At 38.2% G+C, this 15,410-nt stretch overlaps 1 protein-coding gene across 4 annotated transcripts in view; it reads left to right on the top strand.

The window, feature by feature from the left end:
- LOC101735970 (SUN domain-containing ossification factor) overlaps window positions 1-15,410 on the top strand; it is an 89,155-nt gene that overhangs the window by 69,227 nt on the left and 4,518 nt on the right. For 2 of the 4 annotated variants that reach the window (XM_012692967.4, XM_062668054.1), the window contains exon 2: window positions 12,195-12,548. The exons of 1 other annotated variant lie outside the window; for it this stretch is intronic. In XM_012692967.4, coding sequence (XP_012548421.2) covers window positions 12,457-12,548 — 92 coding nt within the window. In that variant the 5' untranslated portion in view covers window positions 12,195-12,456. The remainder of the gene's footprint in view (window positions 1-12,194; window positions 12,549-15,410) is intronic. One more of the 4 variants, XM_021349969.2, reaches the window with a different exon arrangement.

The following is a 15,410-nucleotide window of genomic DNA, read 5'->3' as shown; positions in this document are numbered from 1 at the left end:
TCATAGTCGATTACACTTGGCAGAGCAGTCGTGTTCATGTGGAATTCGTTTTTATTAAAGCCTTGACAGCTGTTCTCTGTAATTTGCGAACTGAGGCTTGGCGCACGCACTCATTAAGTGGGATTTTAGTAAGGATTTTCATTTGGTCAGTCCAGCGGATGGGGTTTCGTCCACGAGTTCTTTTACCATTGACCCTACCCTGAATAACAAGTTTATCGATAGACTCTGCTGGCTGTAGCGATACGTGTCCAAAATTCTTGCTACTGAAGAAGAAATCGAAAAGTATTTTAATGCCACAGATAAACTTCGTGAAATCGTTACTTGAGTCATGTTTAACATGTTTTTCTTTTTTTATTGCTTAGATGGGTGGACGAGCTCACAGCCGTGTTAATTGGTTACTGGAGCCTATAGACGTCTACAAAATAAATGCGCCACCCACCTTGAGATATACGTTCTAAGGTCTCAAGTATAGTTACAACGGCTGCCCCACCCTTCAAACCGAAACGCATTACTGATTCACGGCTGAAATAGGCAGGGTGGTGGTACCTATCCGCGCGGACTCACAAGACGTCCTACCACCAGTAATACATTAATGATATGATATATGACCTTGGTATTGCTGGTATTCAAGTAATGACAGTGACCGCTCACCATCAGATGGGCCGCATGCTGAACTAGCTTCGAAAGCGAAAATAAATTGTCATGTCATTTTTAATATATTCGGCGATGGTGAAGTCAGTATCATTATTTAACTAATGCTCCTTGAAATGTCGTCAAAGCAGACGTGAATAGTAATGAGGTAAAATGTTGTTTGTTATTTTCGTTTTAAAAATAAAATACGATCGCGCACATATTTACAATGGACTACTTAACCCACAGACATGGCCCACTGAGTTTCTCGCTGAATCTTCTCAGTGGGTCGCGGTTCCGATCCGGTGGTAGATTCTGCGAAGCACGGCTCTTGCTAGGGTCAGTGTTAGCAACTCTTCGGTTTGAGCCCCGTGAGCTCACCTACACACGCTAGGGTAAGCTGAAATAGCCTCTCAAGGCTATCAGCATAGGTAGGAAAAAAAAAAAAAGGACTGCATCGAAATATGTTAAACCGAAAATCCAAAAATAAACAAATCCAAATTGTTATATTCGAACGAAACATAAATAAACAACTTTATATTAAATTTATCGTTTGATATAATCATTGAAATGTTACAAAAATACATTTCTGTTTTCCATAACGTGTATATGTCTTTGAAACAGAGTGTTTAATTAATTCTGTTTTACATTTAGTTCGACTAGAAACTTCTACACGATTATACACAAAGAAATAGCGTTTACAATCGTAATCGTGGTAAAGAATATGTACATTTTTAGTTTGATGTATTTAAATAGGAACTATATAGTTTCTGTGCGAGTACTCTTGTTTATTTTCAATAAATATAATGAATTTACAGTTTTTTTAAACCCATAGACACAGCCCACTGAGTTTCTCGCTGGATCTTCTCAGTGGGTCGCGTTTCCGATCCGGTGGTAGATTCTGCGAAGCACTGCTCTTACTAGGGTCAGTGTTAGCAACTCTCCGGTCGTAGCCCCGTGCGCTCACCTACAAACGTTAGGGTAAAGCTGGAATAGCCTCTCAAGGCTATCAGCATAGATAGGAAAAAAAGAGTTTTTTGAAGTATATAAATACGTTTTAATATTTCACTATGGGCTCTTTATGATTATTTTTTTTTATTCTATAATTTTGTAACTGCTAATTATACATTCATTTAATGACACACTTTTTTCTATCTCCGTTTGAATACACATCAGTGTATAACATTACGTATATACACAATTGAAATTAAACTCTGTTCTATTTTCCAATTTGAGTGTATTCGTTTGTATTCGTGTATGTGTGTAAGAGGCTTGAATAAATATTATTACTATTATTATTTGAGTTTAATTTAAATTGAAGTAGGAATGTTTAGTTTTTGTTAGTGACCATTGTACTTAGTGCGAGGATTTTAACGTTCTCGATAGCGTAAAAGTTAACTCAAATTTATATTGAGTTGGAACGTTTGCCTACATTTGCCGCTAGGGGCGCTGTTTCAAGTGCATACAAATTTGAGTTAACTTTTACGCTATCGAGAACGTTAAAAAGCTCGTACACGGGTCTCATCAGACGATGATTGTTTTTATTACGAGTATTATTAATATACAACGTGTGACTTTAACGCTATACAAACGATTTATATGTGAAAGTATGTTTGGAAAACGGTTCGGATAATTTGGCCGGTTTATTTATCGTTGTGTCCGTAATTCTCAGTTTAAGGAAAGAATTACTGGTGGTAGGACCTCTTGTGAGTCCGCGCGGGTAGGTACCACCACCCTGCCTGCCGTGAAGCAGTAATGCGTTTCGGTTTGAAGGGCGGAGCAGCCGTTGTAACTGTACTTGAGACCTTAGAACTTATATCTCAAGGCGGGTGGCGCATTTACGTTGTAGATGTCTATGGGCTTCAGTAACCACTTAACACCAGGTGGGCTGTGAGCTCATCCAACCATCTAAGAAATAAAAAATAAAAAAAATGTATGAAAGATTTTCTTTTTTGTAAGATCCCTTTGAAAATGTTCATACAATCAGTGATAATCGCAATGGTACGTAATCGGGCTTCAATAGTGTTTTACAAAAAGAACCCTCAGTTGTTTTATGCGGTCACCCTACACGAGTAGGTACAATGACATTTCGTTCGATAATGCCATTTTCGTCGTCGTCCGGTTTTGTTGTTATCTAGAAACTTCGGAACCTGCTTTATCAATTTACTTACCTTTTTTTTCTTCTTCGTTTGCATATCGAGTATTCGTCGATTTTTATCTGTTTATAATCAATTTACTAATAATACAAATCGATAATTGTAAACGTTACTAAATATTTAAATTCTTCTGAATATTTAATTTTGTATGTTTTGTATGTATTGTTGTATGTATGTTTTTTTTGTTTTTTTTCCTTGTAGGTAGACGAGCGTACGGTCCACCTGATGGTGAGTGGTTACCGTCGCCCATGGACTTCAGCAATGCCAGGAGGGGCAGAGTCAAGCCGCTGCCTGCCTGTGTATGTTATTTAAAAAACAAACAGTTATAATGTATGTAATATAGTTTGGAACATACGATAGAGCAGCAGACGTTCGCAATCTGCGCCGTATAGACAGACCCGTACCCTTGACGTAATTTTTTTAATGATTTTTTTTAATTGGGCACTAGCGCCTTATCTACGTAGCTAACTAACTACGATGTTTAGTAGCGATGAGTTGAAGGAGAGGATGCTCGTTTTCTGGGAGTGCGCATTATTGCAGAATCGGCGGGATGCGAGAGAGAGATTTCCCATCTCCATTTTGGCCGTCGAAGTCGAGTGGAGGACGGGAGAAGAGATTAATAACCAACTCGTGTAGCGGGTTTTCAGTAAACATATCTTATAATTCCTGGAAACGCTTTCGCAAGGTGCCGATGAGCATGAGTTGATTTCCAGGGCCATGTTTAAAAACCCTTATATTACAAGTTACCAGACTGATAATAAGGGACACAACGTGTGAAGCTCAGGTCCTATATATTCTTCACAAAACTATGTGCAGAATGAACAGTATATTTTTTTATAACATAGACAGCTCAACAATCTCACAACCCACCTGGTGTTGGTAAATGGTTACCGGAGCCCCTGATCATTACAACGTGAATGCCGTAAAAGCAAACCTTGTACTTGAAATTAGGCAATTACGAATTTTGCTAATTCTTTTTTTTTTATTTTTTTATTGCTTAGGTGAGTGGACGAGCTCACAGCCCACCTGGTGTTAAGTGGTTACTGGAGCCCATAGACATCTACAACGTAAATGCGCCTCCCATCTTGAGATATAAGTTCTAAGGTCTCAGTATGGTTACAACGGCTGCCCCACCCTTCAAACCGAAACGCATTACTGCTTCACGGCAGAAATAGGCAGGGTGGTGGTACCTACCCGTGCGGACTCACAAGAGGTCCTACCACCAGTAATTACGCAAATTATAATTTTGCGGGTTTCATTTTTATTACACGATGTTATTCCTTCACCGTGGAAATCAATCGTGAACATTTGTTGAGTACGTATTTCATTAGAAAAATTGGTACCCGCCTGCGGGATTCGAACACCGGTGCATCGCTCAATACGAATGCACCGGACGTCTTATCCGTTAGGCCACGACGATTCAACTTTATATGTCAGGTTTTTTTTTTTTTTTCTTCTTCTTCTTCTTCGTCATAAAAGTCATTCTTCTTGTCGGATATCTGTCTGGAGGATTTGGTCGACAGCATAGTGGCATCGCCCGATGCGAGTAGACCCGGTAATGTACTCATTAGGCAACGACGACTTCAGATTGCGAATATAGTGACAGCACAGGACCGGTAATGCAATACCTGCCCGCCCACACTGTTCGTTGATCTTTAACACAACGAAAGCTCTCCACTAGCACTGCAACTGTAAGCTTTTCGTAATTTCGTATATGGGTCGGTGAGGTCAAAGCCCACTTGAATTTCTATGGGGTTCACAGGACAACACTAGAGACACGTCATCTCGAGAAATAAAGGTCAGGAGTTTCAATTTGATTAAACCATTTAGTATAGTGTCCTTCAAAACTTCAAACTTGCACGACTTCGCGTGAGTAGTACCAACCAAAATATCAATAACTAAAAACCAAAGAGAGATTAGAACAGTATTTATTCCGATAACTTTGAAACTCCCACTTCAAGAAGTGTTGCATCCAGGAGTAAGTTAGTTTGCGTTGAATCGTTTTGGAATTAAGGAATTCTTCTCAAAAATATCTCCAAATATAGAGATTATTATTTTAGTTCACATATTTAGTAACTAAAGGTTTCAAGTTGAGTGAAAAAATGAAATCGCCCAGTTATCTCTGTTTGTTAGGGGGGAGACAGACGCGTTGCCATGCTCGAATACCCGATTTTATTATACATCATAACTGATCTTCCTAAAGTACACTTGAATATTACGTTTATAATAATTATATCATTATCATACATAACACTGGTCACTTAAAATTGTACAAATTTATTATCGTGTACCGTGCTAGTGAAAGTTCAATTTGATCGACGCGTATTTGATGAGAGATCATTCATCACTCGTATGCTTTGAGCTTTGTGTTCAATAATGTTGCTGTGAAAGTTTTTTTCCGTAGCGTCGATTGGACAGACCTGGTCCTTTTGATTTTAAGTAGCTATCCGAGATCATCGACAAAGTACCCTAAACGCCACCACAAGATGCTCACGCAGATTTAAGGTAGTCGTGGTGGCCTAAAGGATAAGAGGTCCGGAGCATTCGTATCTAGCGATGCACCGGTGTTCGGATCCCGCAGGCGGGTACCAATGATAATTACTGGACGTCTTGTGAGTCCGCACGAGTAGGTACCACCACCCCGCCTATTTCTGCCGTGAAGCAGTAATGCGTTTCGTTTTGAAGGGTGGGGCAACCGTTGTAACCATACTGAGACCTTAGAACTTATATCTCAAGGTGGGTGGCGCATTTACGTTGTAGATGTCTATGGGCTCCAGTAACCACCTAACATCAGGTGGGCTGTGAACACATCTAAGCAATAAAATAAAAAAATGTAAATGTTACAATTTAAGTCTTCAAACTAGAACCCAGGACTGCTCCGCTTTAGAGATAGACAGGATCCATGACCGTTCTCGAACATTCGTTGAAGAAAGCATTGTAAAACTTTCGATATGGATGTATAGTAATCGGCAAACTTCTTGAGCAAATGACCTTGACTGCGCAGAACCGAATTTTAGGTCACTTTGGTGGTGAGGGTGAGGCGCGACGGCAGGGGAAATCGTATCGAGCGCGTTATTGGTAGATCAGTCGAACCTTGCGTCCCGCACCGCGCCCTCATTCCGCTTGCTCCCAAAAGTACGCTTGCGTACAGTGGAAAGTCTATCGTTATTAATCGTTAAGTTATTTGTTATAATTGCTTGTGGACTTTGTTGCCATTGCTATTTGTTGAGTGTTTGTTGATTTTTTATAAAACATACACTAAGCCGTGACAAACTGGTGTAGTACTTAAAAGAAACGGTAGAAAATTTGTGTACGACGTATATTGCTTCATTATAAAACAGGGGAAGAATGATATGGAAAAATTAAAACAGACTTCGGAAACAACAAAAACATCAGTGAGTACTGTTAGGTGCATTATTAACGAAGCTAAAGGCTCTGGCTTGCTCGCCGTGTTTCGGACTCCGGGTAAGAAAAGATCAGGGAAGAAGAAAGTTACCGGAATGGATAGTTTCGTTCAATCTGTAATAAAAAGATGTAATCATAATAACTACATAACAAGCAGCGAAACTCCGTACCGTAGAAAGGCTTCAAAGAATTTAAAGATATAAATTGTAATGGCTCGGAATGAAGCTTACGACGAATTATGATAGAGCTAGGCTTCAGATGGAAAAAAAGAACAGAAAATAATCGGAAGCTGGTGAATGAAAAAAGTAACATTCGATTACTACGAATCGAATATCTTCAAAAAATAATTAATTATAGACAAAAAAGAAGACCGAATCGACCGAGTTGTAAAATACGCCGATGAGCCCTATGTCGACTAATCACGATGATAGCGACTCGGGTGATGAAAACAGTGATGATGATGATGGTCAAGATTATGATAACGAAAAAAAAATTACAAATACCAGCTTCGCTTTAACTGAACCAAGACCTGGCAACAGCTCTAGTTTTGACTTAATAGAAGGAATATCTATTTTACCCCAAGATTAAATTATTACAATTATTAACCTATATGTTTTGTTGATGTTCTAATAAATATATAAATAAATACATATGTTAATTTTAATAATTTAATAGCATTATGACGCAGAGTAAGTAATGTTTTTGCACGTGAGTGTACCATGCGCAAACTTACCCCCACTACGTCGACAAATGCTCAAGAAGTTTGCCGGTTATTATACCACAAAAGGATTTATTGTCGAACGTCGATATACGTAATTAATACGTTGTAATTAACACGAGGTCATTTGTTCCGTTAGCAAATGGAAACGGCTGCGCATTGTCCAGCCGACTCTGAACGTTTGTAATCATTTATTTACAGCGTTTTGAATATTGTACGTTTATTTTTTTCCTGTAAATGGGCAGACGCGCTCATTACTTTTGTTGAATGGTTTCCGGAGCCAGTAGACATGTCGTGCGTGAATACCGTCATCCACTTTGAGGCATGAGTCAATTATGTTGTTGAAACCTTTCATACCGCAACGAGTGACTGTTTTGCGGCAGAAATTGACAGGGTAGTGGCCTTTACGAGCTCAGAATTTGCCCTACTACCAATAATTAAGAAACAAAAATCTATTATGGAATGACCGTCTTGCTCTTTTAAACTGGAACGCATTAATTCACACTATAGTAATTAATATTCATACATTTTCTTCTAAAACCGTCAAATTTATGGTAGGAAAGCTAACGATCACAATGACGATGACTTTTGCCATTGGCATCATAGCGCCCAAAACGCTATGAAGAAGTTGTATTTTTGTATCCAGCCCCTTTTCATTTTGTACGTAAATCCTGTGAATACGCGACCTAACCTTAAAATTACATGTATGTAGGAACGGAATAGATATGGAGCATGACTGAGTGAAAGAGATAGGAGATATCATGTCAGGAGGTAAGAAAGACGGCGAATGAATGTTGGACACATAGTTTTATTTTTAAGCGAGAGGAGGAATGAGGGTAGTTGCCAGACGCAACGGTGGACAGACGCAGTGTAACTCTGAAGACGAAAGACGTTTGTGTTTTATTTACTTGTAATAAGAAAGACGGAATAAAAATATTTTGCCCAAACCGAATAGAAGATTCCACATGTATGTATCAGATATCAAAATTAAATAATGTATCTTCTACTTTATCTACGAAATAAATATAACGTAACACGGAATAACTTGATATCTCTATTGAGCTAATGGAATGCGCTGAGATTCGAGAGATAACGTATTATTTACGCAAATGATATTCAAATAATGATTAATTTAAACATTCGAAACAGATAATAACGATGAATTCTAAAACGTACAGTTATCAGCCACAATAATGTTAATGATTATTATTCATATCCACTGTAAAGGATTATATATTAAAAATCGCACACGCGTTAAACAGCAGCAGCAGCAGGGGGCCGGTAGAAAGATTTCACCTGTATCTTGACTACTTAAGTACTTCGGATCCCTTGCCGAAGAAAACGATGAGTAAGCTTTTCTAATCCCAGACCTCGCTCAGACACAAACACGCGCGCACACGCACGCACACTTCTCTGGTTTCCGACCCAACAAGATTCCCTGGAATATGAGTTGGCGATGCAATTCAGGCGGGCTTCGGAAGTCCCCTAACCGAGAAGCCTGGTGCTCATGTTGCCTATTCAACGTCCGTAGTGCCTATTCGACGTCCCGTTGCCCCTTTTTTTAGTCCTGGCTCTTTCGGGTATCACATGCGTGCTTTTAAAGGTTCTAGTCGGTTTATCTATGACATGCCCTGCCTTCGTCTCCAACATGTAGGTGGGATTCCCGCAATATCTTCACCAGTATACGGTATAGTAGGGAAAAAAACGGTAAATTTTCATTGACACACGTCTTTGTAACTTCGTCGTCACTAAATGTATTATTGACAACTAATATTAATAATAACTTGCGTCATACAAAATGCGTTGTAGAAATTGGATAGTCGATTAGTGTAGAATAGTGTTCAGACGTACAAACATGTGAATGTGGTACCACTATTATTAACTCGTAGTTAAACTCGCGAAATAAAATTGGGACTTCATATCAGTCTTACATCTTAATGCGGGTGGTGGTCTGGTCTTCACATTGTGTACTTGTGGTACGGATATTGAATCCTTGGGCCCGCGGTCTGATCCCAACTGCAGACCGTCAAGTCCCACATACCACGCATGCCCCTTAGAACCGGACACGTCGTGTGAGTTTCTGTCCGCTGCCCAAAAAAGAGTATTTTAAGCCCGTCCGGGTAGCACAGGTAAATATACTGGTACAATATTCGAAGAACGATGCTTACTGCCCATTTCCCGGTAGGTTCCTTAGTCGCCTTTTACGACGCACAAGGGAATGATGCTATGCTAAACTACTTACCGCAGCCAAAATAGTATACCCACCCCCTAGAACTTCAACATTCGTTCCACCACCTGCAATAGAAAAAAAATAAAGATATATACGAAAAGATCGTGGACAAGAAAATCCAGTAGCTTAAGGTCTCTTCTTTTATTTAATAGCCGAACGGACTACTATCATTAAGATCATCTGACCTCAAAACACTTTGCAACAGACTGGCTATGAGCTAATTTGCTCGACGCTAAGTAAATGTAACTGAACTCCAATAACCTCTTAACGTCTATGATTCATCAGCACATTTTCCTTTACAATTTTTTATTTTGTAGCGGCAGTCATTGATAAACTAGTCATCCACCCATTTGAAGGTATTACTTATTGAAAACAGACATCTGGGCTCTGCTTCCCTTCATTTGCCGCTAGGGCTGCTGTTCTTACTCCATACAAATTTGAGTTAACTTTTATGCAATCGAGAAGCTAAAAAACTCGCACGAAGCACACAGCAGGCGGATGGAATAAATACTACCCTAAACATAGTTGAAACAAATACATTATAATAGTAAAACGCAACAAGCCAGACTTATCACGAGTACCCCTTTGAGGTCACATGTCTATGTCTGACCTTTCACCTTCAATACTAAAAATATCAGGACAAGATCGCATTAGTGTTCAACAAACCGAATTAATAACGCACTGACGTTAAATTTTATCTTAAATTGCTCCTTACTGTGCACACAGGGAGGCCCCTGCCTCATTTCTTTCATTATGGTCAAAATTATATAAATATGTATACAACTGATGGTGAAATGCTACTCACTTATCGATTATTCGGAATCTGCTACATACAAGTAATCAATAATATTCTTTAAAACAACAAACAACACTAGTCATAGATAATGAGGGACTTTTTGGCGAGAACTCGAGGAGTGAAGTTGTGTGATTTGTTTTATTTTGTCTATTTAGTGTTTCTTCGGGTTTAAATGTGTAATAACGGTGTTTAATGTGTAATTAAGTGCTTTATATCTTTGAAACTGCACAAATGTGGGAAAATGAAACAAAGCCGCTGGACGTAACTTCTCGGGATCCTCCAAAAAGTCCACTGAAAAAATCCCAGTAAATAACCCCATTTTACTGAGATTATATTTTATCCCATATCAACTCATCTCATTTCATTTACTTAATTTCATTTCACTTCATATTATCATTTTTCATAAAAATAACAATATAAATTATAATAAGACATGACTTAAAGATCTCAGTTACCAGGTCATAAAACCCCTTAAAAAATTGATAATTATAGTACTGTAGTGATTTGACGTCACCCGCGCCCCTAGACATGAGGTTGAAGTTTCAGCTGCATTAGATTCACGACTATCCCCTCGCTCTTTAGACCGTGACGTATGATTTCACGGTACACATGTCTAGGGTGGCGTCGTAACCGTGCGGAATCATAATATGCAGAGGAATGTTGTCTTGGATTGAAAAATGTGGATTGATGAAGGGAAAGTAGAAGTTGGAGTTGTTCGCGGTGGTCGACCGACTGTTTACGAAATTAGTGCTCTGCAATATTTTTATGTATTCCTCCTAATTCTCGTTACTTTGCTAGTTACGATCGTAATTTGGCCTATTGACTTGATAGGCCATTTTCCCCTCCACTGGCTTATTAAGGGCCCATTGAGCGCAACTGTGTCGGATTTAATTTCAATTTATCGTATCTCGTTACGTTACGACGCAACCTAACTTACTGCTAGCTATACGGGGAGATTAAGTCGTAATCAAATGGCTCCACGGTTGGAGTAGTTTAATGTTGCTTACATCTTTTTATTTTCTATTTGCGTGTTTGATTTGATTAAACGATTTTACACCTTGACCTGAGGATTCGTTTACGTAAATTTGTAACTGACCGGGGTTCAAACTACAACATATTCGCATGCCTACGCATGCGCCCAGTGGCTTACCTATTAGACACTGGACGCTCTCTATTCTTAGTGAAGTCAGTTCTAATATGCTTAAAGGAAAGATAATTGGCTATAGTAGCAGAAACTGGTATCATAATGTCACTGAACATAGATAATACACATAAATTCACTGATTTTTTTTATAATAAAGGTACCCATTAAGATTAGCTATATTTTTGTCACTCCGTAACTCCGTTGATTACGGAATCCGTTGTCGCGTTACTTATTAAATCAGTGTTTGGCGTTTCTTTTCTAAATTTCAATTGAGTTTCAAGAAAAGATCTGCTAACTCGATAAACTTTACCTTTAAGGTCCATCAAATCGTTTAAGTGTAGGCCATTGCCAGTGTGTAGTTTAGTCTGTCTTGAACCACCCTGATTAACCCTGACACCCTCAATATGAGATCACCCTGATATCTCAATTCAAATAGCGGTTCTTATTTATTAGGTGTTGCTTTCATCAGCATATATTGTGCATTACTTATAAGTCTTATAACGCCGTGTCTCAACTTTGTATCAATTTCCTCGATGGCCTATTGAGATCGTTGTCCTTGTTTGGCCCTATTCCAACACAATGCAGTGTTTCATGTACCACTTGATTAATTGGATCGATACAGTGCACTATGCCCGATACAATCCACTAGCTCATATCTATGAATACCTATTAATATTGCGTTGTAATGATTACTTCAGTTATCTCTTTGATAAAAATACATTCCCAGGAGAAAAGGCATCTAGAAACAAAAAAATTGGCAAAATTGCAAGCCACCAATAGCTGGAATTTGTATGCGCTATGCATGAAAAGCCTCTGTTTGTTTATACATATACCTTTTTGTTATTTTTTGTTAATATCAAGCTTCATTAAATCTCTGCAGTTGCGTTCTGCATTATGTTGTATTAATTTGATTTAGTTATAATTGAATTTAGTGCGTGATATAAACGATACACAATATTGTTGAATAACGCCGGACTTTCTGGTGACTAATGTTTCTGTTGAGTTTCGATACAATTAAAACAGGTATGTTTGGATAAATTGACGAACGCTGAATCGTTGTTTTGCAAACATTGAAGTGTAGGTTCTTAATCATATTTTAATTATTTAACTAATAGATTCGTGAAATCTTTAAAAGCTTTCATACGCTTGAACTAGTGCAACAAATAGTGACCAAATTACTACTACGCTCTATGTGCCATAAGACTGGGAGCAAGAACTACATGCGGACAAAATTTAAAGTGCATTTCAGTGTGCCGCTAGAGATTTATTAAGAAGGTCGTGATCATCGGTCGCGTTTGGACGTTCGTCGTGTGCTGTGTGTTTGGTATCGTGATTAGTGTATCGGTGCTTCGCCAATGCGCCGGCGGCGGTTGCACGATGTCGCCGCCGCGGGCGCTGCTTGCGGCTCTGCTAATATGTCAGCTGTTGTCGTACGGTGGCCACCAGGGACTGACCAAGATATTTTACACGTAAGGATTTTGTTGTCTCTAATAAAATGGAGCTTAATGACTGATCATTTGTAGCTTTCTGCAAGAACGATGAGTCCATGCATCGCAAAATTGGTTTTGAGGGGTATTTTGGTAATATGGACACGCCCAACGATATCTTTTTGATACCACATTCAATAAATAATTAATGAATATTATGCTAAATTAACAAATGCTTAGTTGTATAGTCAACAAACTAAAGTTAAATATGCGGATGTAAAGATAGAGGGCGAATTTGATTGAGTTCATGAACAGACTAAAAATGGAAAAACAGGCCCAAATGGACTCGGTGTTCCAAATTTACTGATAAACTCCGCTAATAGAGCCACTGCTGAAGAACATTATATTGAAAATACCCTAATAGCAACAGATAATTAGAACGCAAAGATTTAACTTAAAAAAAGCATTTTGTCTTGTTTGGCATTTAGTTGATAACATGTAGGTTATCGACTGAAGTATAGATAACTTAGGTATACAATAGTATAGTGTTAAAATGTTCAATCTGTTAGGAAATAATGTCTGTTGCACTTTCTCCGCGCGTTTTGGTATATCTATGCATACTGTTTGTATTGTGCAGTGAGAATTTGCAGCAATTTCGCGTTAAATATATAAACTACACAATCTTACACTGTCTCGTACTTTTCTCGAAACTGGGTGAACTAAATTCGTATTCGAACGCTAGTAACATTGTATTACAATGCGAATGGGTGAAGTTGCCGTCTGCTAATCTATAGACGTGTGCCACGACCATACCTTTGAAACAGAATACGCAATAAAATACCCTTTTGAATGTTATTTTTATGATAACCAACCGACTTTTCGGTGCTGACACCGTTTTTGTCAAGTTGTGACTATGTCAGCTGCTCTTATAATGTGTAAATCTGCTACCAGCACATTGAGAGGGATGTTCGTTCCTTTATCGAAAGACCCTGTTATTTTTGGGCTTTTTTCAATTCTAAATAAATCAGGCGTTGGCTTACAAAATCTTTCAAGGACGATCTCGTCATTCGATCATTTAATCATAAAACTTCGCCATCCTCGACCCTGGTCTTAAGATGAAAAATGGGTTAGGCGGCAGTATCAGCCTGTACTAATACCCAACACGTTACTCAACTTTTGATGGTTTTATGTTTAACCTATATTATATAATACATACATGTAACATACAATTAAATAGAACTTTATCAATCGATCTGAGAGCACAAATAGAAAGTATTATTGATTATTGAGAGTGTGTAAGTTTGGACGGTGCATTAACCTCTATAGTACTATTATTACTAATCACGAAATTTAATGATGTTACTTCTTAAGTTCATACGTTTGGTTCTTGCCAAGATTCCTAAACAATTTCTTCTTTCATCATATTAGTTCCACCACATCAAATGTTAGATTTATCGAGGTGTCTTGATTATTCTATATTTCTGTGATCAGGCAAACAATGATAACTCATTTCCCTAGCAATTCGCTGGAAGCCTAAGGGACTATATCTAGGGGACTTTAAAGCCCAACAACTATACAGTATAATATTCTATTTTTAGTTATCTGTTCTATTAAGGCGTGTACGAATTGTAATCGATTCTAATGCATTATAAATATCTGTTTGACCATTTTTAGGATAAGGTATTCCTTAAATAAGTTATCAAAAAAATATTATAGAAATCAAGCCCTCGACAACTCTAAAGATACATTAATTCGCATCAAGTTATTTTTGTTAAATTATTGGATCGACTGCTGTGTTTCTGCTGTGTCACGCAGAAAACATTCCTGCGATTGAAAACACGATGCGTAAAAATTTCAATAAAACTCTGCGCAAATTTAAACAAAAATACCCACAATTCCTTTGTGTGCGTAGAGCAACAACATTAAGCTGTGCTGTATAAAGCGCTATTTACCCCATTCGATTTCAGTAGATTCTAATTACGAAAGATAAATAAGATAATAACGTTACAGAGCACTCTGCGACTGTTTAAAACACAGCTATATGTAGGCACTAAGTCTTTACGAGTCTAAAAATACCGTTTTGGAAATCAATACTTCGTTTTCAGTGACTGTTCAAGACAAAACTCTTTGTATGACGTTTAATCACATCTTTGTTTTTATAACAAGAGTCTCGTTTTTCGACGATTTAAACGAAATACACCGTGATCCAGAAATGGAAGGAGAAGAAGTAGAAAACAAAGAAGCAGGGAGAAGCGATTCAGCGCTGCAGGTTTTGTCCGTTTCGTCATTACAATCGCGAATGACTAAACAGGGCAAACATAGTACAGCATAGCTTTATGTCTATTAGTCAATTAGATTCCTTGTAGTGACGTATAAATAAAATTGGAGTGTCTCTTTGTAATGTGTAATGTATATGTATATACGGTACATACAGCAAAATAACATTTTTTACAATTTTTGTCTGTCTGTTTGTTCTGGCTAATTTTTGGAACGGCTGGACAGATTTTGACGAGACTTTCACTGATAGGTAGCTGATGATATAAGGAGTAACTAAGGCTACTTTTTTTAGATTAGCTTCGCCCCGCGGCGTCACCCGCGGTATGAAAATAACCGCGGATAACATCGCGGGACTCGGCTATCAATAACAAATTTTTAATTTCCGAAGCGAAGCGAGGGCGGGTCGCTAGTATATTGGTATTATTGATGGGACTAGTTTTGATCTATCTTCTATACTAATATATAAATCTACAGTAGTTTTTACGGATGTTCCATTATAACTACTGAAGCATGCATCCGATTGACTTGAAACTTGGTATCCATGTAGAAAATACATGTACTTAATGGATAGGCTATTTATATGATTGTTGGGACTCCCTGCACCAGTTGCGGGGCCGTTAATGATGA

Source organism: Bombyx mori, chromosome 4 (assembly GCF_030269925.1).
Source record: "Bombyx mori chromosome 4, ASM3026992v2".
Lineage (NCBI taxonomy): Eukaryota > Metazoa > Arthropoda > Insecta > Lepidoptera > Bombycidae > Bombyx > Bombyx mori.
Note: the sequence above shows the minus strand (reverse complement) of the source record. Positions and strands in the feature narration are given on the sequence as shown.